The sequence below is a fragment of the Molothrus aeneus genome, chromosome 23 (genome assembly GCF_037042795.1).
Source record: "Molothrus aeneus isolate 106 chromosome 23, BPBGC_Maene_1.0, whole genome shotgun sequence".
Lineage (NCBI taxonomy): Eukaryota > Metazoa > Chordata > Aves > Passeriformes > Icteridae > Molothrus > Molothrus aeneus.
In genome coordinates this window covers 1,345,296-1,367,301 of record NC_089668.1, presented here as the reverse complement: position 1 = coordinate 1,367,301, position 22,006 = coordinate 1,345,296, and the positions used below count along the sequence as shown (strand labels likewise).

The following is a 22,006-nucleotide window of genomic DNA, read 5'->3' as shown; positions in this document are numbered from 1 at the left end:
AGGCTTAAAATCCCCCCCATTCTTGCAGGGACATAAAATAAAGCCTTAAAATCCCCCCCATTCTGGCAGGTACATTGCTCAGCGCCCCAGGCAGCGTTCCTGCAGTGAGGGAAGGGACAGGAAGCACCCGCTCCTCTCCCTCCCTGTGACAGTTTTCTCCCTGTCTCGCTCAGGAAATCTCTGCTCTCTCTCTCTGTCCTGCTGGGACTCACAAACTCCTTTGGCACAGTGGCAGGATCAGTGCTGCCCTGCAGCTGGATTTCTCATCAGCCAGGTGAAAACTTGGGGCCAGAAACCAGCAGCACATCCCTGGATAAACCCAAACCTGCTCTCAGCAATGAAAGAAGAAAATTCCTTTCTTTGCAGAGAATCAAGACACGGAGCCCACCCCCTCTCGCAGAGAAAATGTGTGGTGGCACCTGGCAAAGCAGAGCTCGGGACTATTCTGGGGACAGGGATGACTCAGAGCAGGAAGAGCTCCCTGTGGGACCCATCTGGATGGATCTGGAGATGGGGAAAGGGTTGAGGGAGTGGTGAGTGGGAAGCTCTGTGCCAGGCACGGAAAGCTTCCTGAATTCAGCAGAGAAATGCCAAGGGAGGAAATGTCTCTGCAGCAAGAGAGGATGTGGCAATTCTTCCCTGTGAGGGCGCAAAGCCCTGGCAGAGGTGCCTAGAGCAGCCCCTGGATCCCTGGCAGTGCCCAAGGCCAGGCTGGATGGAGCTTGGAGCACCCTGGGACAGTGGAAAGTGTCCCTGCCATGGCAGGGCTGGCACTGGAGGGGCTTTCAGGTCCCTTCCAACCTGAAGTACCCCATAATTCTCTGATTCTCTGTGTCTGGAGTCGAGCAAAGCTCTTTGCTGCTGGCAGGAGTCAGGAGCAGAGGATGGGATGAGCTCACACCATCGGGTGGTCACACAGAGACAAAGGGAAGGGTGACACCCTGAGCTCCGTGCTGTCCCCCAGCATCCCCAGAGTGGCTGGAACAATTCCTCCTCCCTCTCTGCAGCCCTCAGCTGTTGCCTTGATTTTTTAAGATTTTCTAAGCCTTCCGATGTTGACATTTTGTAACAAACTTTCTCACACACTTTCTGTAAATAACTGATTGTTTTGCATTCTTTTATGGAGGAGGAGAAATCTGAAGGACTGTTGGTTTCTCCATTGGAGAGATGGCACTGTCACCCTCCAATCCACTGTTGCTTTTGGAAAACTATAAATGTTGGAGTCAGGAAATAAACTTCCCTTTTCTTCACCTTGAGAGCAGCAGTGTGTGCTTGTGTTCTTTCCTGTCCTATCGTGACACTCAGCTTCTTTGATCTTGGCCACAGCCAGACCATCCCTGCTGGGCAAAGGAGAGCCCTGCTCTGGAGAGGGGAGGGGGCACAGCACAGCACCCCCAGCCCCCTGTGCCCGTGGGGAGCAGCCCTGCAGCGCAGCCACATCCCACAGGAATTGGTCCTGGATTGCTGGAATCCATTGGACCCATGGATTGCTGGGAGCTGGAAGCCAGCCCAGCCTGCAGCTATTTCCAGCAGAGCTGTTCTTGGATGAAGGAAATCCATAATGAAGCAGCAATGTTACTGTTTAACCAGAGGCTTTTCACACCCTCTGCACCGAGACTCCTGACGCTTTTTTTTCCTCTCCTTAATGAGACAAGCTGGTTATTCATTTATCCTTCATCCCCGCTTAAAAGCAACTGAGGCAAAAAATAATTGATGGCATTACAGAGCTTGAGCTGGCAGCCCTGAGCACGGCCTTGGGGAGGCAGGGAAAGGGGATAAACAGGGAAAGCCCTGAGCTGCTGCCATCCTCACTGAGTGTGAGCCTCATTGAAGGCATTTTCTGCTCAGGATGTGGCCACTGAAGAGAACTTTGGACTCCAAAGTGGTGTGAGTGAAGCTGAGTGCAGCAGGGAATGGGCTGCCGGCCTCCCAAGTGGTACAAAAAGAGGATCCAGATCTCAGACTGAGCTCTTGAAACCCACCAGCACTTTCCTGAAAGACTGAAGTGAAACTGGACTGCGTTCCTGGTCTGGTTCAAGGAATTTGGGGCTGCGAGAGTGTGAGAGGCTCTAATTACCACACTCGCTGAGAGCTGCTCCAATATTGGGTACAGCATCTCCCACCAAAGCTGCTGCTGGGGATTTTATTTTGGGTGAGAACAGCCAATGAATTAAATGGTATTAAACTATAACTGCTCTGGGGATCTGAGCCTGACTTCCCCTGATCCTTGCTCCAAGGAAGAATGAACTTTGGTTTGGATTTTCGCTAAGTCATGTCTATCCTAAGTCAAGAACTCTTATTTCTTCTTTTCTATTTTTTTGGTTTCATGCTGTGCCAGTGAGGGGGTTCCCAAAAGAACCCGAGAGGGAGTGTAGCTGGGACAGCTGATCACAAAGGAATATCCCACAGAGGGAAAGTCATTCCCAGCATAGAAATTGGGGTTCAGGAAGAGTTCTGGGCATCAACCAGAGCGCGGTGAACAACTGCATTGCCCATCGCATGTTCGGGTTGTTTTTTCCTCTCTCGGTTAATTGTAATTACTGTCAATATTTACCGTAATTACCGTATTTGGCTTTGTTTTCAATAATGAGCATTAATTAACGGCGGTTGCCATGGCAACCCGGCCCTCCGCCCGCCAGGGGGCGCCGCAGCCCCGCGCGCTCCCACAATTCCCCGCGGCCGCGCCCCGCCTGCCTCTTCCCCGCCTCCATCATGGCGGTGAGTGCCGGAGCCGCGGGCCGGGACCGGGCCGGGCCGTCTGCATCCGCCGCCATCCGCGCTCGGAGAGGCTCGCCCGGCCGCGGCCCGTGCGGGCGGGAGCGGGGAAGGCCGACGGGAGCGGCGCGGGGGCGGGATGGGCGCGGAGGAGCCGGTGGGGCGGCTGCCGTGACAGGCCGCGGCCCGCCCAGTGGCGGCGGCGCTCCAGAAGGGGCCGCGGTGCCGGAGTTCGGGCTCGGCGGGGAGCGGGGCGCGGTGTCCGCCTGCGGAAACCTTTCCGCGGACCCCCGGCGGAGCGTCCTGGGGCTGCCGGGGCGGGCGGCGGGCCGCGGCCAGGGCAGCCCCGGTTACCCCCGGTGTGGTCTCTCCGCAGCAAGACCAGGGTGAGAAGGAGAACCCGATGCGGGAGCTGCGGATCCGCAAACTCTGCCTCAACATCTGCGTCGGGGAGAGCGGGGATCGGCTCACCCGCGCCGCCAAGGTGCTGGAGCAGCTCACGGGGCAGACCCCCGTGTTCTCCAAAGGTGAGCGCCTGCCCAGGAGCCCTCGCTGTTCCCTCGGGTGTTTTCGGTCCTTTCCCCTGGGTGCGGTTCCCAGGAAAGGGCTCCTTGTGTCGGAAGAGCTGCTGGAGAATTGGGGGGCTTCAATATTCAGGGATTCGTGCGCGTTTGTGCGTTCTAGTTCTGTCTCCAAACTCAGGCTGCTACTTTGCCAGCATCCCTTAACACGAAGTGTGGGGCTGCGTCGTTCTTTGTGATTCCCTTGAATTTATTGGGTGTTGAGAAGCTCCGCATCCCCCGGGTGGGAATTCTCTGGCTGTCCCCTCAGTGTAACTGTTGCTGCCCACAGCCCGGTACACGGTGAGGTCCTTCGGGATCAGGAGAAACGAGAAAATCGCTGTTCACTGCACGGTTCGTGGGGCCAAAGCAGAGGAGATTCTGGAGAAGGGGTTGAAGGTGAGGATTTTGGGCTGGATCTTTGCTTTGTGAAATCACAGAACTTTCCCTTTCTGACTGAAGGGGTGTGTGCTCTGAAATGTTGTACCTGTTTTAGGCACAGGTCAGATACACGGTATGAAGTGTTCACACTGTTTATCTGGGTGCTGTTTCGGCCTTATTTAAGAACTAATTGGTGCAGCAGCTGATTTCTTTTGCTTTTTGTCTTTGCTGCTGGGATTTGGAAGTAAAATTTTTGGGATAAAGAGTCAATAGCTTGTGAGCGAGTTGGGGGTCTGGTAGCAGTGGGCAGGAGTTTTAATTCTGCTTCCAGTCAGGAACAAAATAACAACCAAGAACCAACGTTTCAGGTGCGAGAATACGAGTTGAGGAAAAACAACTTCTCAGACACGGGGAACTTTGGCTTTGGGATCCAGGAACACATCGATCTGGGCATTAAATACGATCCCAGTATCGGGATCTACGGCCTGGATTTCTACGTGGTGAGTATTCCCTGTTTGCTGGCCTTGTGGGAAGGTTCCAGAAGGAGCCTGGAACGAGCACTGGCTCCCATGGACTTGCTGGAAGATAAATTTGGGTTTTGCTGACATTTTTCTAATCTGAGATTCCCAGAGCTGCCGTAAAATCCCTGATTTATGACAAATCTCACAAAGCTTCTTCAGAAGCAACTCCTGGGATAACACAGAAATGGCAGCAAGGCATCACTGATGAGGAAACTCCAGGCTTCCCTCCTGGAAAACTGGAATTTAGTTTAGGGAAGCAGAAGGTGCCAGGATGAAGCAGTGCTGTTGGCTTTGTCCTGCAGGTGCTGGGCAGGCCGGGTTTCAGCATTGCTGACAAGAAACGCAGGACTGGCAACATCGGGGCCAAGCACAGGATTGGGAAGGAGGAGGCCATGCGCTGGTTCCAGCAGAAGGTACAGTCCCATCTCCAGTTTGTATCCCTGGAGTATCCCAAGAGGATCCAAGGAGCAGCAGATTGCCTCCTGGAAAGTCTGGAGCAAATCACTGGTCACATCTTGATGAGTGCTGAAATGTGGATTTTGCTGTCCCAGAGCAGTAGAAGCTGCTGCTACTGAATAGAAACATTTGTGCTTTTTTTGGGTGTGCTGAACTGAGAGAACAGCTCTTGGCAGGAGAGCTGGGAGGAATGACCAGCTCTTGTGTAAATGGCTCCCAGAGTTTTTGGAGTTTGGGGATCATGAGTGAGGAGGCAGGGTTAGGATTTGTTGGTCTGACACAGCTCCAGGCTCAGCTGTCACACTTGGAGGATGGAGAGATCCACAAATAAAACAAAATTTTGGGCTTATCTGTCCATATAATGAATGGGAGATGCTGAAAGCTGGGTTGGAAATCTCAGAGGTGGGGACTGCTGATAGTTTCTTAGGTTTTTGTTTTTAATAAAAAGTGTGGAGTCTGCCTGACCCACACAGGTCACACCCTGTCAGGGAGGTCTCTGCCTGATCTTGCTGAATTCCTGTTTTCCCCCATCCTGCCTGGTTGTGTTAATGTGGCACAGTTGCCCTCAGGGCCCAGATTTTGGGCTGCTCCGACCAGCCCGTGGAGGGTGTGGCTGCTTGTTCCAGGGATTTTATCTGAGCACAGCCCCTTGGACATTACAGCACAGAGGCAGCTGGCTGCAGGAAAACTGCTCTGCCATGTCCATGTTGGCTTGGAATGTCTCTGGTGATTCAGGTTTTCTGCACAGCAGCACTGTACTTTTACCTCATGGTGATTTCTCACTTGGTTCTTTGTTTTTATTTCTTCCCCTCACAGTATGATGGCATCATCCTTCCTGGTAAATGAGCAGTTCCTGTTGCCAGAGAAGTAAATAAATTTTTCTAACCCCTAACATGTGTTGTGAATTTTGTGGGGAAGCTGATGGGAGTGAGGGTCCTTCTTTTTTCCCTTTTTGTATTTTCCAATCCCTGCTGCAATCCAGTGCTGCAGCCTGGGGAGAAACACTCTTCTGTAATTTCTTCTGTGTCTGCATTCCCTGCTTCAGCTTTGAGATGGAGATGGAGGCAGCTCAGGGGACAATTTCCTAGCTCCCAAAGTTTGCAGTGACCCCACACATCAGTGTGCCTCCTTAGCCAGCTGTCCCACACCCCTGAGCTTGGTGTTCTTCCTGCAGGTGGGTTCAGTCACAGCCAACTCCCAGCCAGCCTGGAAAATACCTGGGCACTGCTGCTCCAGGCACTCCATTGCTGCTAATAATTCCTTCAGCCCCGTTTTAGAAAACAACAAAGGCTTTTCCCCCATTTTCCATTATTCAGCAGCTCCCAGCCCCACACAAGGTCTCTGCTAGTGCTGCCAGGTGTGTCCTGGCTCTCTGTGACTCACACACAGGCTGGGGCTGCTCTTACCTTGCTCTCAGACAGGTTTGTGCAGGGGGAAGCTGTGCCTAACACCAGGATTTGCAGGTTGAGGCACAGACCCTCAGCTTTCCCCATACAACATCCTCCCAGCCAGCTGAGTACTCTTATCACTTCTACACTTCCAGCAGCCTTTTGGGGTGCTGTGAGCTCAGCCACCCTCACTGAGTCCCAGGGGCACAGAAAGGGCTGGACTCAGATCCACACTCAGACCTGGAAAGGGCTGGACTCAGGTCCAGACTCAGCTGAGACAGCTGCCAAACATCCCAAAGAAAAGCAGCCATTGGGAGGCAACAGGAATAGGTGTGAAGTGACATTGGGTCTGGGAAAAAATATGTCCAGTTCAGCGCTCCTCAGGTCAATAAAGATGAGGAGCTGCTGGAGTGGTTCTAAAAGAGGGAACAAAGATGATTAAAGGACTGGAGAATCTCCTCGATGAACAGTCTATGGGAGCTGGGCCTGGTCAGGCTGGAGAAGGGAATGTTGGGAGGGGACCCCATAAAATATCCCTAAGGTCTGTCAGAGGATGGTACCAGGCTCTGTTCAGGGACAGGATGAGGAGCAATGGCCATAAAATAAAACACAACGAGTTCCACCTCAACATGAGGAAGAACTTCTTTCCATGAGAGTGGCCAAGCCCTGGGACAGCTGCCCAGGGAGGGCTGGAGTCTCCTTCTGTGGCGACATCCCAAACCCACCTGGACGTGTCCCTGTGCCACCTGGTGACCCTGCCTGGGCAGGGGTTGGGCTGGGACATCTCCAGAACCGCAGCTCCTCCGGGATTGTGGCAGCCCCTCCTGAGGGCAGGGCCGGCATTGCCGCGGGGCCGCGCTCCCCTCAGCGCGGCGCTGCCAGCACTCAAGATGGCGCCGCTGCCAGCCTCCAACATGGCGCCCGCCGCCCTCTGCCCTCACCCGCCATGGCCGAGGCCGCGCGGCTCCGCTTCCGCTTCCTGCCCGCAGCCAAGATGGCGGCGGCGGCGGGGCAGCGCCGTGGGCCCGGCGGCCGCTGAAGCCGCTTCCGCCGCCGCCGGCTCTCCAGCAGTAAAAATGGCGGAGTCGGTGCTGGAAGTTGTGGGCCGGCTCCAGGCGCGGCTGGCGGGCAGCGCCGAGCCCAAGAAGGTGATGGGGGCTGCCTCAGCCCGCCGGGGTGCCAGCGGTGGGGACGGGGTTCGGGAGTGCGCGGGGCAGGGCCTCCCTCCGCCGGGGCTTTCCCTGCGGGCAGCTCCGTGCCCGGCCGGGGCCGCGCTGCGTGGACTGAGACGTGCGGGCTGCCCGGGGCTTGTGCCCGGCTCGCGGCCCTGGGGGTCCCGTGGCGGCGGGCCGGTGTCGTTTGGGGGGTGCCCCCGTGGCAGCGGTGGGCGGGCGTCCCTTTTTAGGGTCCCCCCGCGGCAGCCTTGGGGTGGTGGCAGGGGTCTCGTGGCGGGTCCCCCCGTGGCAGTGGCGGGCACGGGTCCCTTTGGGGTCTCCCTTGGCAGTGGCAGGCATGGATCTCTTTTGGGGTCTCCCCTGGTAGTGACGAGCAGGAGTCCCTTTTGGGGTCTCCCTTTTGGGGTGTCCCTTGGCAGTGACGGGCCGGGGTCCTTTTTGGGGTCTTCCTTTTGGGGTTTCCCTTTTGGAGTCTCCCTTTTGGGGTGCCCCGTGGCAGTGGCAGGCAGGGGTCCCTTTTGGGGTTTCCCTTTTGGGGTCTCCCTTTTGGGGTGCCCCGTGGCAGTGGCAGGCAGGGGTCCCTTTTGGGGTTTCCCTTTTGGGGTCTCCCCTGGCAGTAGCGTGCCGGGGTCCCTTTAGGGGTGCCCGGTGGCCGGGCCGGGGCCCGGCTGGGCAGCGGAGGGAGAACTCTCCGGAAGAGCCTTGTCCCGGTGACGTGTTGGGTGGCGGAGCCGCGGCGCCTGTGAGCCCACGCAGGGAGGCACCGCCGCGGGGCTGGGGGCCGGGGCTCCCCCTCCTGTCGCCTCCGTTCCCTCTGGCCTTGGGGGATCGCTTGGCTCCTCTCGCCCCTCTCCACGAGGGAACGTGCCCGCTGCCAAAATGCTCTGCCCGCAGCAGCTGCGGTGCTGCCCCGACCTGCCTCGGCCTCGCTGTGCTCGGTGACATTCGGCTGGTGACAGTGACTGTCCTGCCGGGCACCAGAGCTGGTTTTTCTAGTGAGATTTGGAATTCTGGTTGAACTCGGGCGTGCTGTTACTCCATTCCCCTGTTTGAAAGGGGGAGCATCTGCTGGGAGTATTCACACGTGTCGGGTTCGCGTTTTGTGTAATTCAGGTGAAAGAGGAGGCAGGCAGGGCTGTGCAGCTGCTCCGTGCTGGGCTGACTCTGTTTCGCCGAAACAAACACCTGCAGAACTCGCTTCCCGAGATCTCCCACCACCCAGGAGGAGGAGAGGATGCTGGAGTGCTGACCCTTTGAAATGGGAGCCCCTGCAGGAGCTCCAGCCTGGCTGGGGGTGATGCAATGGGATCTGATTACTCTTCTCACCCTCTCAGCCAGGACCGGAGCAGGGTTTAACTGGTGGAGCCCCAAATGGAGCTGAGGGACTGCCAAGGAGGCAGATCCAGGGGGTCTGAGCTTTCTGAGATCACGGGCAAGACTTGTAATATTGTTTCAGCACTCTGTGCACAGAGAATTAGCTCTACTGTTCCCAGCCCCTTGTGTGAGCTCGGGGCAAGAAGTGCTGGAGTGTTTCTGGAGCACTGCAAGCCCCGGGCAGTGTTTGCACAGCCCGACTCTTTCTGCAGTGACCTCGTGGTGTGAAGTCGTTTCTTGCTCTGTTGATCCTGGGCGGTTTTGCAAGGGCAGGCAGAGGAGGTAAAGCAGGGTAATGACTTGAAAAGCTCTTTTCTTCTGCAGCAGAAAGGCCCTGTGACCTATATTCTTTATTTCTGATACTTTTCCAACCATATCCTCGGAAGCATTAGTGGTTTAAAGCCTGAATTTAGTTGCCATTGCATTGTCTTGATGGATCTTGTCAGGACCTTCCTGTTGAAGAAATTTTACCCCATCAGCAGGACAAATCCACAGCATCCCTGGGTGCTGCCCACCCTTACACCATTTCCAGTCCTCACTTTTCTTGCCTGATCGTTTCAAAATATTTTATCAGGAATGTGAAAGAATAATATTTGCCCAGTATCATGCACAACTCACTGCCTTGCTGAAAGGTGTAAAGTGTTGTTATTCCTGGTTTTGGGTAAAAATTTGGCTGCTGGCACAGAACAGTGCGAGTGAAATCTTGGACAGTGCTGTCATGGTTTGGAAAATGTCCTTTTTTTCCAGCAGAGGAGGTACAAGTTCTGCTCCAGGGCTATGGGAAGAAAGAGGAGAAGGAAAACATGAACAAGAGCATCTTCATGGAGGCCAGGCTGTGCCGGAGCAATCTGATATTAGAGTGTGTTTGTAGTGTCGAAACGGTCTGGCTGCCTTCTTTCAGGGAAAGAAAACGATCCACCCATGTTCAACAGGACTTGATTGGAGCTGGAGCTCAGTTTTATGGGTTGTGTCTTGATTGACTGAAGCCCTGCCCTGTTCTGGGGTGTTTTAGAAGAGCTTTGTCGTGTGTGTCTCACAAGACATGAGCCTGGTGTTTTCTGTCTCCCACCTGGTCACCTTTTCCTCGCGGGATTTGTATGATCTTGGTTATTCCCAAGATGAGCTGCCAGATTTAGAATCCCAAGATTGTTACAGGTGGGAAAAGACCTCCAGGATCAAGTCCAACCTTTGATGGAACCCTTCCATATCAACTGAGTTCCACACTGAGTTGTTTCTTGAACACATCCAGGGATGGGGACTCCACCACCTCCCTCCAATGCCTGACCACCTTTCTGTGAAGAAATTCCTCCTGTTGTCCAAAATTCCTCCTGATGTCCCTGTAAGCCTCAGTGGGATGAACTCCATCAGCTTGTTTCCAAAGGAAATGAAGTTTAGTACGAGTTTTTAAGCCTCACTGCATCCAAGTTGTCTCACTTGGTGCATCTCATGCAGAAGGACCTGTGTTCCATGGAGGAGCTGACTGCAGTGGCTGTGGAATAACTCAGCTCCTGGTGAGACATGTTCTGGATCAAGTGTGTGCCTCTCCTGGTCTGCAACCACACTGAGAACAGCATTCCCATTGAGAGCAGCACTTCTCTTCCTGGAATTCAGCCCTGAAGGCAGCAAATAACTAAAGAGCAAACAGAACTGTGGGAGATGCTACACTGGGGTGTAGCTAGAAAATATTTAGGGACATCAGAATGAGTTCTTCTTGGGTTCTTACTCTCACAGTGGGATTTTGTAAGCTCTGAAGAAACTTTTCTATGAATTTAATTACACACAGAGATGCTGTTGCTTTAATATTGTCCTGGTTTACGCTTTTTCTATCTAGTACAAAAATCCATCCTTATTTCCCTTCCTGTCCCCTTTGTGCACACAAGTCCAAACTCCTTTATTACCAATCCCAGAAGGATTTTGGCCTTCCCAGAGGGATCCTGACCCCTGAACTGTGGCAGGCAGCCCGAGGAGAGGCAGCAGAGTTGGGCTCTGTCTCTGCTGCCTTTGCTTTGGTGGCTTCAGTTGCCAGTGCACTTGTTGAGCAGCTGTGCTGGCAAGGCAACAGCAGCCACTCTTGGTATCAGTGTTTCACTCTTCTAAACCAAGAAAACCGAAACCTTCTGTCACAGTTATTAGGTCCTAAATATAAAGGAGTGGTTTCTAGTGAGCAGAAGTTGTGGTTTTGCTTATGTCAGTGGAACCCTTCTCTGGGTGTCGAGGAGTGTTTCCTCTCTGAAAGCAAGAACCCTCCTCAAACAGGTTCAAGGAACTCATTTCCCTCCAGAGGAAGGAGACCTGCAGACCTGTCTGGGCCTTGCAGGGTGGCTGTGGGGGTGCCTGGGTGTCAGCTCAGGCTGACAGTGCTGATTTGAGCACGAGCACAGTGCTTTAAAGAGAAGATCTTCTGGATCAGGGGCAGCCCTTTGTATGGCATATAGCATAGGAGTGCTGAGCACAGCCTGGGCTGTATAGGGGCTATAATAATGGGAATGCTGATGAGGCTGGACTGTGGCTATAGCTGAGCTGTGGGAAATGATGTGAGGGGCAACAGTGCTGTCAGATGTGTTCTACCATGTACTGTAGCTACAGAGCCAACAGGCATCGTGGTGAGGCCATGTCCCAAAGCACCTGGCTCACACAGGTACAGGAACATCCCCTTCACTTAGAATCCCACAATCATTAGGGTTGGAAAGGACCTCCAGGATCACTGGGTCCAAGCTGTGACTGATCCCCACCTTGTCAGCCAGCCCAGAGCCCCGTGTCTGGTCAATCCTTCAACACCTGCAGGCATGGTGACTCCACCACCTCCCTGGGCAGTCCATTCCCATGCCTGGCCACCCTTTCCTGAAGGACTTTCTCCTGGTGTCCAACCTGAAACTCACCTGGTTCAGCTTGAGGCTGTTTTTTCTTGTCAAACTCCTCCAGCTCCTCCTTGGAGAGGGCTCCTTGTCCCACCCTGTCCCATGGAGCAGCTGAAGATGCTGGCAGAACCTTGCTTGGGGTGTGTGGAGGAAAAAACACTTCTCTGGTGTTTGGTGAAGAGAAAAGAGTGGAGCAAGAGGGAGGGAATTTGGAAGGGATCAGGTGTTGTCTTAGCACCTGATTGAAGAGAGCCTGTTGGCTGTGGAGACACAGGTTCCCCTCTTAGGTCTTTAAGAGCATCTAGAAATCTTCCTTCCCCTTTATATTGCCAAGGGCTGTGATTCCACCACCACCTTCTGAGAGGCTTCCAAGTCCTTTCTTCCTCTTGCTGTGTTTTTGTGTTCCCAGTGCTTTAAGCCAGACTGAAGCTGCAAACGTTAATATTTGGGTGTGTTACAAGACTTTCTGGTGGGTTCTTGTGGGTAGAGATGGGATTTTTTTGCAGTTGGCCCTCATGTTCAGCTTCTCAGGAGCTTTTTTGGAGCAAGACAGCAGCTGTCAGCCACTTGCATCTTCCTAACAAGCTCTCAGGCAGTGCAGCATTTTCTTCCTCCCCAATCCCTGTCTGTGGTTCTGTGTGACAACTCTGCACCCTTCTCCTCTTGTCTCCACAGCTGCTGAAGAGTCTGAAGAGGCTGTCAGAGTTACCCATCACAGTTGACATTCTCGTGGTAAGAGCTGTGAAATCTCTGGGGCTTTTCCTCGTGTCTGTGGAGTCAGGGAGGGCTGTTTCCCATGAAATGCTGCTTTCCCTGGAACAGGGTGTGTTGTCTCAGCCACCTGCTCCAGCCCAGTGACACAGGTGTAATTGTGATAAGGTTCTGCAAGTGCCAGGCACATGGAAGGAGCATGCCAGGGCAGGTGGGAAGCCACGGAGGACAGTTTGTCACGCTCAGTTCTCCCAAAAGCTTAACACCTGACTGGGATAAGGGAGCTGGAGCAGATCCCAGCAATAACAAATCAGCAGGAAATGAGGAAGTGCTAATCCTTACAGGTTTTAATAGCTTCTGTCTTCAAACTTGCCAGCTCTCGTGGTAAGTACTGACTTGGGTTATTAATACAAATAATTACTGTTTGTCTAAGGTGGAATTAACCTTTGATTTACAAGTAGTGAGTGATACAAAGCAGCTGAAGACATAATAAAAGTGATATCTTTGCTGTTAGGAACTTTCTCCCTCACAGCAGCAGGGAGTGTGTTGATTTCATTGACTCCTTAGGGAGTTTAGCAGGGGTGAGAATTCCTGTTTTGCTAAGATGGATTCCTGGCTCTCTCCTGAAGGAGACAGGAGTTGGGAAGACTGTGAACAGCCTGAGGAAACATGAGCTGGTGGGAGACTTTGCCAAGGACCTGGTGGCCAGGTGGAAGAAGCTGGTGCCGGTGGCGCAGGAGGCAGAGCGGTGAGTGAGCCCTATGGATGAGCTTGGGGAATGTTTTCTCAGTGGATAGTTCAAACCTCTCTGGCCAAGGCTCTGGAAAAACTTGTAAAACCAATATGTGAACTCTGCCTGGGGGTTTTGCCTTGTTTTGGCAGAAACTTCCTGCCTTTGCTGGCTCTGGAGTGTTGGGATGATGACAGCTGCAGTTTCATGTGGAAGTTGGGGCCAACTTTCAAGAATTTGCAGTTTGATGAAGAAATTAATAGGAGATGCCAAAAAAAGTGCCTTTAATAAAGCAAAAGATGCAATCTGCTTGTTTCCCATTTTATGATTCTGAAGGCAGGAAGTTCTAGGCCCAAGTAAATTGAAAGAATGCTTTCATGAGCCAGAATCCTATGGAAACTGGAAGTTATTGCTAGCAGGCATGTGGCAGTAACAAAGCTGTGTTGAACCCAGCAGAGATCAAACAGATTTGAGTGATAAAAGCCCAGTTATTAATGGGAATTTAAAGGAGTGGTATTCCCACGTGTTGAACTGGGGAACTGGGGGACATTTCCCACAGCATCACACAGCCAGGAGTGTGTGATGGCACAGACAAGGTTCTGTCTCTAGTTCTAGTAAAAATGCTTCATCAATTCTTGCACTAGAAGTGCAGTTTTTAAATCCCTGATTGTTGCTGTTCCTTAAGAGATTTAGTGGGATTTTTGACACAAAGCTACCAAATACAACCTTGGTCTTCCATGAGGGGTGTTCCAGTCCAGGGAATGGCTCTTTTCATTCATGTTGGGCAGTATTAATCTCACTCTTTTTGGTTCCTTCTCCCTTCAGAAATAACCTGGACTCTGAAGACCGGGACTATGAGAGGAGCAGCTCAAGCAAAAGGCATCAGGAATCCTCCCTCAGGGAGGATGAGGAGGCTGATCAGGAATACTCAGAACCCTTCCAGCCTTCTTGCAGCCAGTCCTATAGCCCAGATCATAGGGAAAAGAAGTCCAAAAGATATCCTAGGCCTGAGAGAGCCTATGAGACTTACAGCTATGGCAGCCACCAGGGGAAGGGTTGGGGCAGATCCTCCCCGGTGCTCTCTTCAGACCAGGAGTACTCGGACTGTGGGCAAGCTGTGTCCCCTGAGCCCAGTGAGAGCCCTCAGGATGTGGACACAGACCCTTATGCCTCTGAGGAGCAGGAAGAACCAGCACAATTCCCTAGGAAAGCAAATAAAGGGCACAGCTTCCAGGAGAAGCTCGGGGCAGGCCGGGAGCGCAGCGATTTCTGCGACAAAGGGAACGCGAGCCGGAGCAAAGAGCACAAATCCTCGCACAAGAAGCAGCGGCTCGATGGCAGAGGGGATGACAGGAGCTCTGCCTTCAGCCCTGAGAGGTTGCACAAGGCTTCCTTTAAGGAGCAGCTCCGAGAATCCCCCGTGGCAGCAGGCAGCAAGGAGAAGCAGAGGACGTCAGAGGGCAGCAAAAAGGAGAAGAATCGGGAAAGCGGCGCCTCCAGGAAGGAGAAGCCGCACTCGTTGCCGCACCCGGAGGAATCTTTGGAGAACCACGTCAAGAAGCAAAAGCATCGGGACTCTGAGAAGAGCAAATTGGAAAAGTCCAAGCAGAGCCTGGAGAGCTCTAACTCAGAGAAACGGAAAGCTGAGAGTGACTCAGGCAATAGGGTCAAGGAAAAGGGGGGTTCTGGGAGCTTAAAGTCTTCGGAGGGGAAGCGCAAAATCTCCGATGTGGACAAGAAATCAGTGGGTTTTTCCTCAAATTCTGGGGAGGGGGAAGCAGAGGATGAGTTTGAACAACCTACAATGTCGTTTGAGTCATATCTCAGCTATGACCAGCCCCAGAAAAAGAAAAAGAAAGTGGTGAAACCCTCAGCTGGGTCAGCTGGGGACAAAGACAGAGGGCACAGCAAACAGAATGGATCCAAAGCCACTACCAACAGCTCGAGCTCCAGTCAGAAAAGTCCAAGCCACAAGAGAACAAGTGAGAAAAAGGCAGAGAAGAAAACCCCAGAGCCTCCTAAACCAAAGAGGGTAAGGTTTGGTAAGAAAGAGTATCTGTGGATGTGAGCTTAGAATCCAGCCCAGTTTGCAGTGCATCTCCTGCTAAAGAGGTTCCCATGTCTCCCCTCTCAAGTATTTATGCTTCTCTAAAATGGACCTTTTTTAGTGGTCAGAACTGGGAGAACTGGTAGTACAAGGCAGTTCATTCCAGAAGACAAACCTTCTTTTGTGAAAGCCTGGAAAATGAGCAATATTTCTGTGCAGATCCTTTGTCACATGGGTGCCAGGGTTTGGTGTATAAATAGGGACTAATATGTAAAATCTTTACTGTTTCATCTTTTTACTCAACTTTGAAACACTTGGCTCTTCACAAAGTGTTTTTTATAAGGTTTAACTTACAAATCCTGCTTTGCCACTCATTCTAGTAAGTGCTTCATAAAACTCCATATCAAAGTTTTCATTTTCCCTCAGTTTCTGAGGTTCCCTTCTCCTCCACCAGTGCAAAGTTTTTTACAGAAGAGGAGAAGAGGCAGAACTGGTAAATGAGTGTTTGAGATCAAGGAAATGCTTCTGCTTGTCCTGAATAGGTTAAAAACATGGATGGCTCTTTCTGGAATGATTCAGATCCCAGATTTTGGCTTCTTCCTATTGGCAGCCACCCCCTGAGGTTGTTCCCTGGTGCAAACTTAACAGCATTGAGTGGCTTATTCAAAATATGCAAAAACCCCCACAGTTCAGTGCTGTTTGTACCCTGTGGAATGTCACATTCTGCTGTATTCCTTCTCTTATTCCATGTCCATGCTCTCCTTCCAGATAATTTTAGATGTGGTCCCAACGTTACCAGACATCCCCCTGCCCCCCATCCAGGCCAATTATCGTCCTCTTCCCTCCATCGAGTCCATCACCTGCTCCCAGACAAAAAGGAAAGGTATGTTGGGCAGGAAAATGGGTTTGGAATGAGCCAGACTGGGGGAGAGAGCAGGAGTGGCTTCAAGTCTTTTCTTTGGGGTCTGCCAGGGTCAGAGGTTTCAGATAAAAAAGCAGCTGCTTCCCACGTGCTCCATCAGAAATAAGAAAAATCCTTCACTGACGCTTCTTTGGCACTCAGGCTTTGGGCTTGCCCTTCCTGAACTTGCTCTGCACTTGGAGAAGACTTTGCCCTTTAGGTCACTTCTGGGTGACTCCAATTTGTGGCTCCTGTGCCATTTATCAGGACAGGCTCTTTCTTTTCTCTGTCCCTTCCTCACTGCAATGGTTTCCCTCCACAGCAGTGTCCTCGCCAGTGGAGGAGAGCGAAGCTGGTTTCACAGGCCGCCGGTTAAATTCCAAAATGCAGGTGTACTCTGGCTCCAAAACTGCCTACCTCCCAAAGATGATGTCCCTGTACCAGCAGTGTATCAGGGTCCTCAGTAACAACATCGACTGTGAGTACCTGTCCTTGTCTCTGAGTCACTGTGCACTGACATTTTGGCAACTTGATACAGACCCCAGCAGTTCCCCCTGGTACAAATATGGGATAAATCCCACTGGAAGCCCAGGTGCTGCAGGGATCAGCACCAAGAATGCTTTCAAGCAATGCTAAAGCACTGGGAATTATGGCAAATTGAGCTTGCACAAATATTTCTCAACTTGGAGATATTAGTGCCTGAGGTTCCTTTCTCCTCCCCTCATCCTGAATGGTGTTGTGCAACATTGCAGTTTTTTCACCGTGTTTCAAGGTGTCAAGCCCTTTCCTTGGCAAGGAAGGAGCAGGATAATTAATACCCTGTGCTTCTTGCTTCTCTCTAGCAATCTATGAAGTGGGTGGTGTCCCTTTCTCTGTGCTGGAGCCGGTGTTGGAGAGGTGCACCCCGGAGCAGCTGTATCGCATCGAGGAATGCAACCATGTGAGTGCCTTGGCCTGGGACAAGGGATGTGCAGGGCTGTCCTCACCTATGAGAGCTTTTCATTGCTCTTTTCATTGGCTTTTGCTAGTCCTGAGTTCCTGGCATTGCAGTGATATCTAGCTTTCCTTGAGCTAGGTCTCATAAGCTCTTGGAGATTTATATGACACCCAAGATAGCTCAGCTACCTTAGAAGGCACAAAATCAGCAGGATGGCTTCTGTGGTAGTGTTGGAAACAGAAAAGTTTTAATAAAAGGCAAAATAACAAAACTCTTTACAGAGAAGAACTGAGCCAGGTGCAAGAGGTTCTTGTTCTTGGTAAAACACCTCACAAAAGCAATTGGTTTATTTGTTACCTTCTTTTTCTCCTAAATTGCTCAGGTGGGACTTTCTGGCTCCTGTCCAATTGGCCATCCTTAAGTTTGAGGTGAAGTCCCCCAGGTCTTATGAGGTGTCTTTTTACCTAATCAAAGAGAGAAACTTCTGAGCTTTTTCCTTTTTAAAGAGACAAAAGACAGTTTTGTGAGAAAACACATTCCTACATTGCAGCACATGGGCCCTGCTGGAATTCCACCAGCACTGAGCTGGTGCTGAGGGAAATGAGCAATCAGGAGGGATCCCAGCTCTGTGTGGGTTTGCTTCAGGTGCTGGTGGAGGACACGGATCAGCTGTGGCACAACCACTGCCTGCGAGACTTCAAGAACGAGAAGCCCGAGGAGTTCGAGTCGTGGCGGGAGATGTACCTGCGGCTGCACGACGCGCGCGAGCAGCGCCTGCTCATGCTGGCGCGCAACATCGGCTCTGCCCACGCCAACAAACCCAAAGGTGGGGCTGGGGGAGCCCAGCTGGGTTAAAACCGGTCCAGTTCTCTCTGGAAGGTTTAACCAGGCTTAGCTCTGTGTGCTCCCTTGTTTCGTGGTTTAGCGGTGTCTTGATTTCATCCACGATGGTGTTGATGCAGCTCAATATTTTACAGCAATGGATGAGCAGGCTCCTGTTCCCATGTGGCTTCTCCGTGCTGGCATGGAAAAGAACCAGGGTGGGGGAAAACATTTCTGGTTTTTGGGTGAACATGATGAGAACTGCTGAGCTGATCAGTCTGATTTCTCACTGTGAGAGGTCCAGACCTTAGGAAGGAAACTGTCCCTATTTCTTTGGAATGGATGGAATGGGGAGAGGTGGATGAAGTATCAGTAGTAAGACAAGCAGTGAGGAGCCTCCTTTATAGCCAGCTGGATGTAAGTGACGTTTCCCTCTGGCCTCTTGCAGGGAGAGTGGCCAAGATGGCGTTTGTGAACTCTGCAGCGAAGCCCCCTCGGGACGTTCGGAGGAGACAGGAGAAGTTTGGAACTGGAGGCCCTCTTCTGCCAGAGAAGACCAAGTGAGTGTTTCTCTGTAGCACTTGCTGCTCAGGGCCCCTTGAAGCTCAGGAGAGGATACTGTGTGTCTGGGAGCTCCTTTTGCAGGGAAACTTGTAACTCTAATCGCCTGGGAAGTGCAGAGATCGGGGTCACTGCTGGTTCCACCTTGTATCAGCCCTGCTGCTGTTACAAACCTGCCTTGTATCTGTAGAATCCCTCAAAGTGAATCCTTCATGGCAATGCCTGTCCTGTGTCTGTTCCAGAATAAAACCAGTCCTGTACACACCCAGCAAAAGCCACGCTCGGGCCAGTGACGAGCAGTCCTACGATGGGCCCAGCACCAGCAGCGCCCACTCGGTCCCGTCTTCAGGTAGCACCTTCTCCTCCTACGACCCCAGGAAACCCCCTGTGAAGAGTAAGTACAGCCTTCAGCACATCCCTGTGGCCTCTTAGAGCTTCTCCTGCCCAAACAGCTGCTTCTGCTGGGGGAGAATTCCAGGCTGTGCCCGAGGGTTGGTGTTGGTGTCTCTCCTCTCTCTGTTCAAACTTGTTGCATGAGGAACAGCAAAGGGAAATATTTGATTCACCCACTCAGAGCTGACTGGATCAGCCTGTCCTGATGGTGCCAGTGAGGCAGAACCTCTGTCTGTCCTCCTGCTGCCCTGTGTCTGTCCAGCTGTTTGGAATTGGAGTGCAGCTGTCTCAGGAGGGTTTAACCAGGGATCAGTGTTGGTGCAGTGCAGAAAGCAGTGCCTCCTCCTCAGTCTGTGACCTAAAAACTCTGATGGGCCCCGCTCAAACACTCCTGTCTGCCAGGCTGCAGCTTCCAATTGCTCTCTGCTCTTCCTCTATCACTTTTCCTTTCATGTGGGGGCTTTTTTGTTTGATTCAGAGGTGGTTTGGTTTTCTTTTTCTTTTGCAGAAATTGCACCAATGATGGCAAAGACTATCAAAGCTTTCAAAAACAGGTTCTCTCGGAGATAAGTTTGCAGTGCTGAGCTGGGCCTTTCTCTCTTGGGGAGGAGTGGCACTGGAGGGGGAGAAGGCACCCAAACAGCCCTTCCTTATCTTTGAACTCTTTGGAGGCTGCAGCTGCTGGGAGAAGCTTTGATCTGCACAAGATGACGGCACAGTATTTTATCTTTTATTCTGGTCCCTTTCTCAGTGTCAAGCCCCCCTCTTTTACCCCCTGTCCCCAGCATTCTGTTTCTGGCTTTGTCATCCCTCGAAAGAAGGGTGTACAGAATCTCCTGACACAGGAAAATGTGAAATCTTGGCACCTGCTGAGAATGGAAGATCCAGAGACTTATTTACAATTATTTAACCTCTTAATAAATTATAAAATGGTTTTAATTAATATTTTGCCCCTCTACCCTGTTGCATTATTTATGTTGCTCCCAGTAGTCCCTCCCCTCCCAACCCAGCCCTGGGGTCAGCCTTGGTGACTCGAGCTGGAATCCATCTGAGTGGACACTGGGTGTCACAGGAGCCTTTCCTGTCACCTGGTACCTGCTGGGCCCAAAGTCTCACCTGGAGACTCTGGGACAGGCAGGACCAGTGGCCCAGCCACTTGCCAGTCCTTTGGCAAATGCATCCAGCCCTGAGGCTTTGCTCCCTGCTCGTGTGTGTCAATAAAATCTGAGCTCTTGACCCTCTCTGTGCTGTTGCTGTAGATCCTGTACAGGTGCTTTTGTGGTCCTGCAGGGATGCCAAGAGGCTTTGGGGACGTTTCCTCTGCTGCTGTTGTCTTCTGCTGGCTACTGGGAATGGAACTGCCAGGGATCTGGGAGAACTTTTACTGTGCATCAAGTCAGATTTTAACTTTTTATCTGGAGAGAGATAGGGGACTTTGCAATGGAAGCCAGTTTTTAAATACCAGTGAAGGCATCGTTTGCCTCTTTTAGTGGGAAGCAGGAAGGAATTCTTCTGTCTTGTTTTCTGTGTGGAATTGCAAAGGATTTATTTCCAGTTGGGAAGCTGGTGCCTAAATCCTAAAGTCTTTTCCCTGTAGGTTTTGCTCTGTCCCTTCTTTGGAAAAATCCAAGGATTTTGGTCCTTGAACCTGAAACCACTTGAATGAGGTTGGAGGGAAGTGAGCAAGGGGATGTGGCTGTCGTAACACGTGTGTGTCCTTCAGAGCTGGAGTTCCAAAGGCTCCCTTGTGCCTGCTGTGTGAGGAGCTGGAGCTCAGGAAGGAGAAGGGGCTGGATGGGGGTGTCAGGGGGTGCCCTGGAGCCCCAGGAGAGGTCAGAGCCCTGCTGGGGATGTGGGGATGGCAGCTGGGCTCGCCAGGGCTGGACACAGCCAGGAGCTGTGCTGTGCTGTGGGAAGGTTTCTGCTTGTGGGGTGTGTCTGGGGAAGGTTTCTGCTCGTGTTTTGTCTGCCCCAAAGGGAGCCCCAGGGGTGCTGCAAGCACAGGATGGGGCTGGGGAGAGACCCCAGGCCTCTCTGGGAGGGCTCTGGGGTCTGACAGGGTCAGGGAGGGGAGGGATTCTCCTGTTCCAAGCCATATTTGCTGCCCTAGGACTTTGCTGCCTGGGTGGAAAAGATGCTGGTGGTGGATGCTGTTGTTGTTGGCAGCTCCTGAGAAGCTCTGCTGTTGGCTTTCCGTGGCTGCCAAATCCCAAACCGGTGGAGTTGTCTGTGTGCACTGACCGGGGGAAACCTTGCTGTGAAGGGTCCTCCCTGGAGGGCTCTAGAAAAATCCCTGTTTTGCTTCTGGTTTCTGTTGAGTTGTTTGTTTCTTTCCTTTTTTTTCCCTCCTCCTTTAAAAGACATGTCTTTCTTTAAAACCATTCTGAACACCTGTCTCCTGTTTATTTGGTGTGTTCTTTGTTTAGTTTGGAATTCTTGGAAAAATGTTCTCAGACTCTCATGTGCTGTAAGTTTGTTACAGTCCCAGATGCTTTAATGTTCCCGTGCAGCATTTCAGTGCGTGTTGTGCTGTAAGATAACGGCTCCTTACTCTCCTGTGTTTTTGCTGTATTTAATTTTGCTGTATTTTTAATTAGATAACAATATATTCTCTTCTGCTGACCGTTGTGCTACTGTTTATTTCTCCTCTGTACTCGGGGTGGGGGCAGAGGGGAGGGAAGCAGAGCCTGGTGTTGTTCAGACACGGTGGAGCTTTGAGCAAAGGATCTGGACGATGCCCAAGGACAATTCTGGGCACTGCTAAACTGCCAATTAATTGATCTCACAGCTCCACACTCAGCTGTGAGCATTGCTGTTCTGGGGAGATGCTCCTTCCCTCTCAGAGCTCCCCCTTTGCTCCAGGCTTTGCCAGCTGTGTCCATGTTCTGTTTGTGGCACTGCAGGGAGGTGACACTGGTGTCACTCTGCTCTCACAGGGGCGATGCCAGCCCCTCCTCCTTCCCTTTCTTTTGCCCAGGCACTAAATCCAGCCTGAGGAGGGGCGGGCAGCGGCCCTCAGCGGGGAGCAGAGCAGGGATATTTCCCTGGGGGACGCTCTAGGCAAAGTCTGGGATCCAAGTGCTCCTTCCCGGGCTCGGGCTGTGACACTGTGCGGTTGTTCTGTGCTCCTCCACACGCTGAAGGTGGAGCAGAGCTGCCTCTTCCCCCTCCCACCCCATACAGGATGAGTAAGGGCAGGAGGAGGGGGAGTGACTCGGACTCGTATTTGTATTTTGGTCCCAAACTGTGTATATATACAATTTTCTATGTTCCTTTTTTTGTGGTAACTAAGATGAATATTTTAATTAGATAAGTTATATGAAAAAAGAGGAGAATCATGTCTCAATAAAAGCCCACCACTGGACTGTGCCTGCTCGTTCTTTCCTGACGTTCACAACGACAACACACCATGGGGGAACTCCGTGGCTACTCGGAGCGTGATGCTCCGGTATCCCGTTCCCGGTATCCCGTTCCCG

General features: G+C 52.0%; 2 protein-coding genes across 3 annotated transcripts; both read left to right on the top strand.

Annotated features, from left to right (window-relative positions):
- Positions 1-2,672: 2,672 nt before the first annotated feature.
- Positions 2,673-5,525, top strand: RPL11 (ribosomal protein L11). Its single transcript, XM_066564774.1, has 6 exons — positions 2,673-2,718; positions 3,092-3,242; positions 3,568-3,674; positions 4,025-4,156; positions 4,480-4,590; positions 5,450-5,525. Exons 1-6 carry the CDS (start codon positions 2,713-2,715, stop codon positions 5,477-5,479), a joined length of 537 nt encoding a protein of 178 aa, XP_066420871.1. The 5' UTR covers positions 2,673-2,712; the 3' UTR covers positions 5,480-5,525.
- A 1,491-nt stretch (positions 5,526-7,016) lies between these two features.
- Positions 7,017-21,899, top strand: ELOA (elongin A). Of its 2 annotated transcripts, none has more exons than XM_066565019.1 (11): positions 7,017-7,169; positions 12,104-12,160; positions 12,769-12,887; positions 13,695-14,901; positions 15,685-15,799; positions 16,143-16,295; positions 16,660-16,757; positions 17,400-17,580; positions 18,025-18,136; positions 18,380-18,531; positions 19,039-21,899. In XM_066565019.1, the coding sequence occupies exons 1-11, from the start codon at positions 7,098-7,100 to the stop codon at positions 19,098-19,100; spliced, it is 2,328 nt and encodes a 775-aa protein (XP_066421116.1). In that variant the 5' UTR covers positions 7,017-7,097; the 3' UTR covers positions 19,101-21,899. The 2 variants fall into 2 exon arrangements, with proteins under 2 accessions (XP_066421116.1, XP_066421115.1); XM_066565018.1 differs by having other exon boundaries at positions 16,140-16,295.
- The last annotated feature ends 107 nt before the right edge of the window (positions 21,900-22,006 follow it).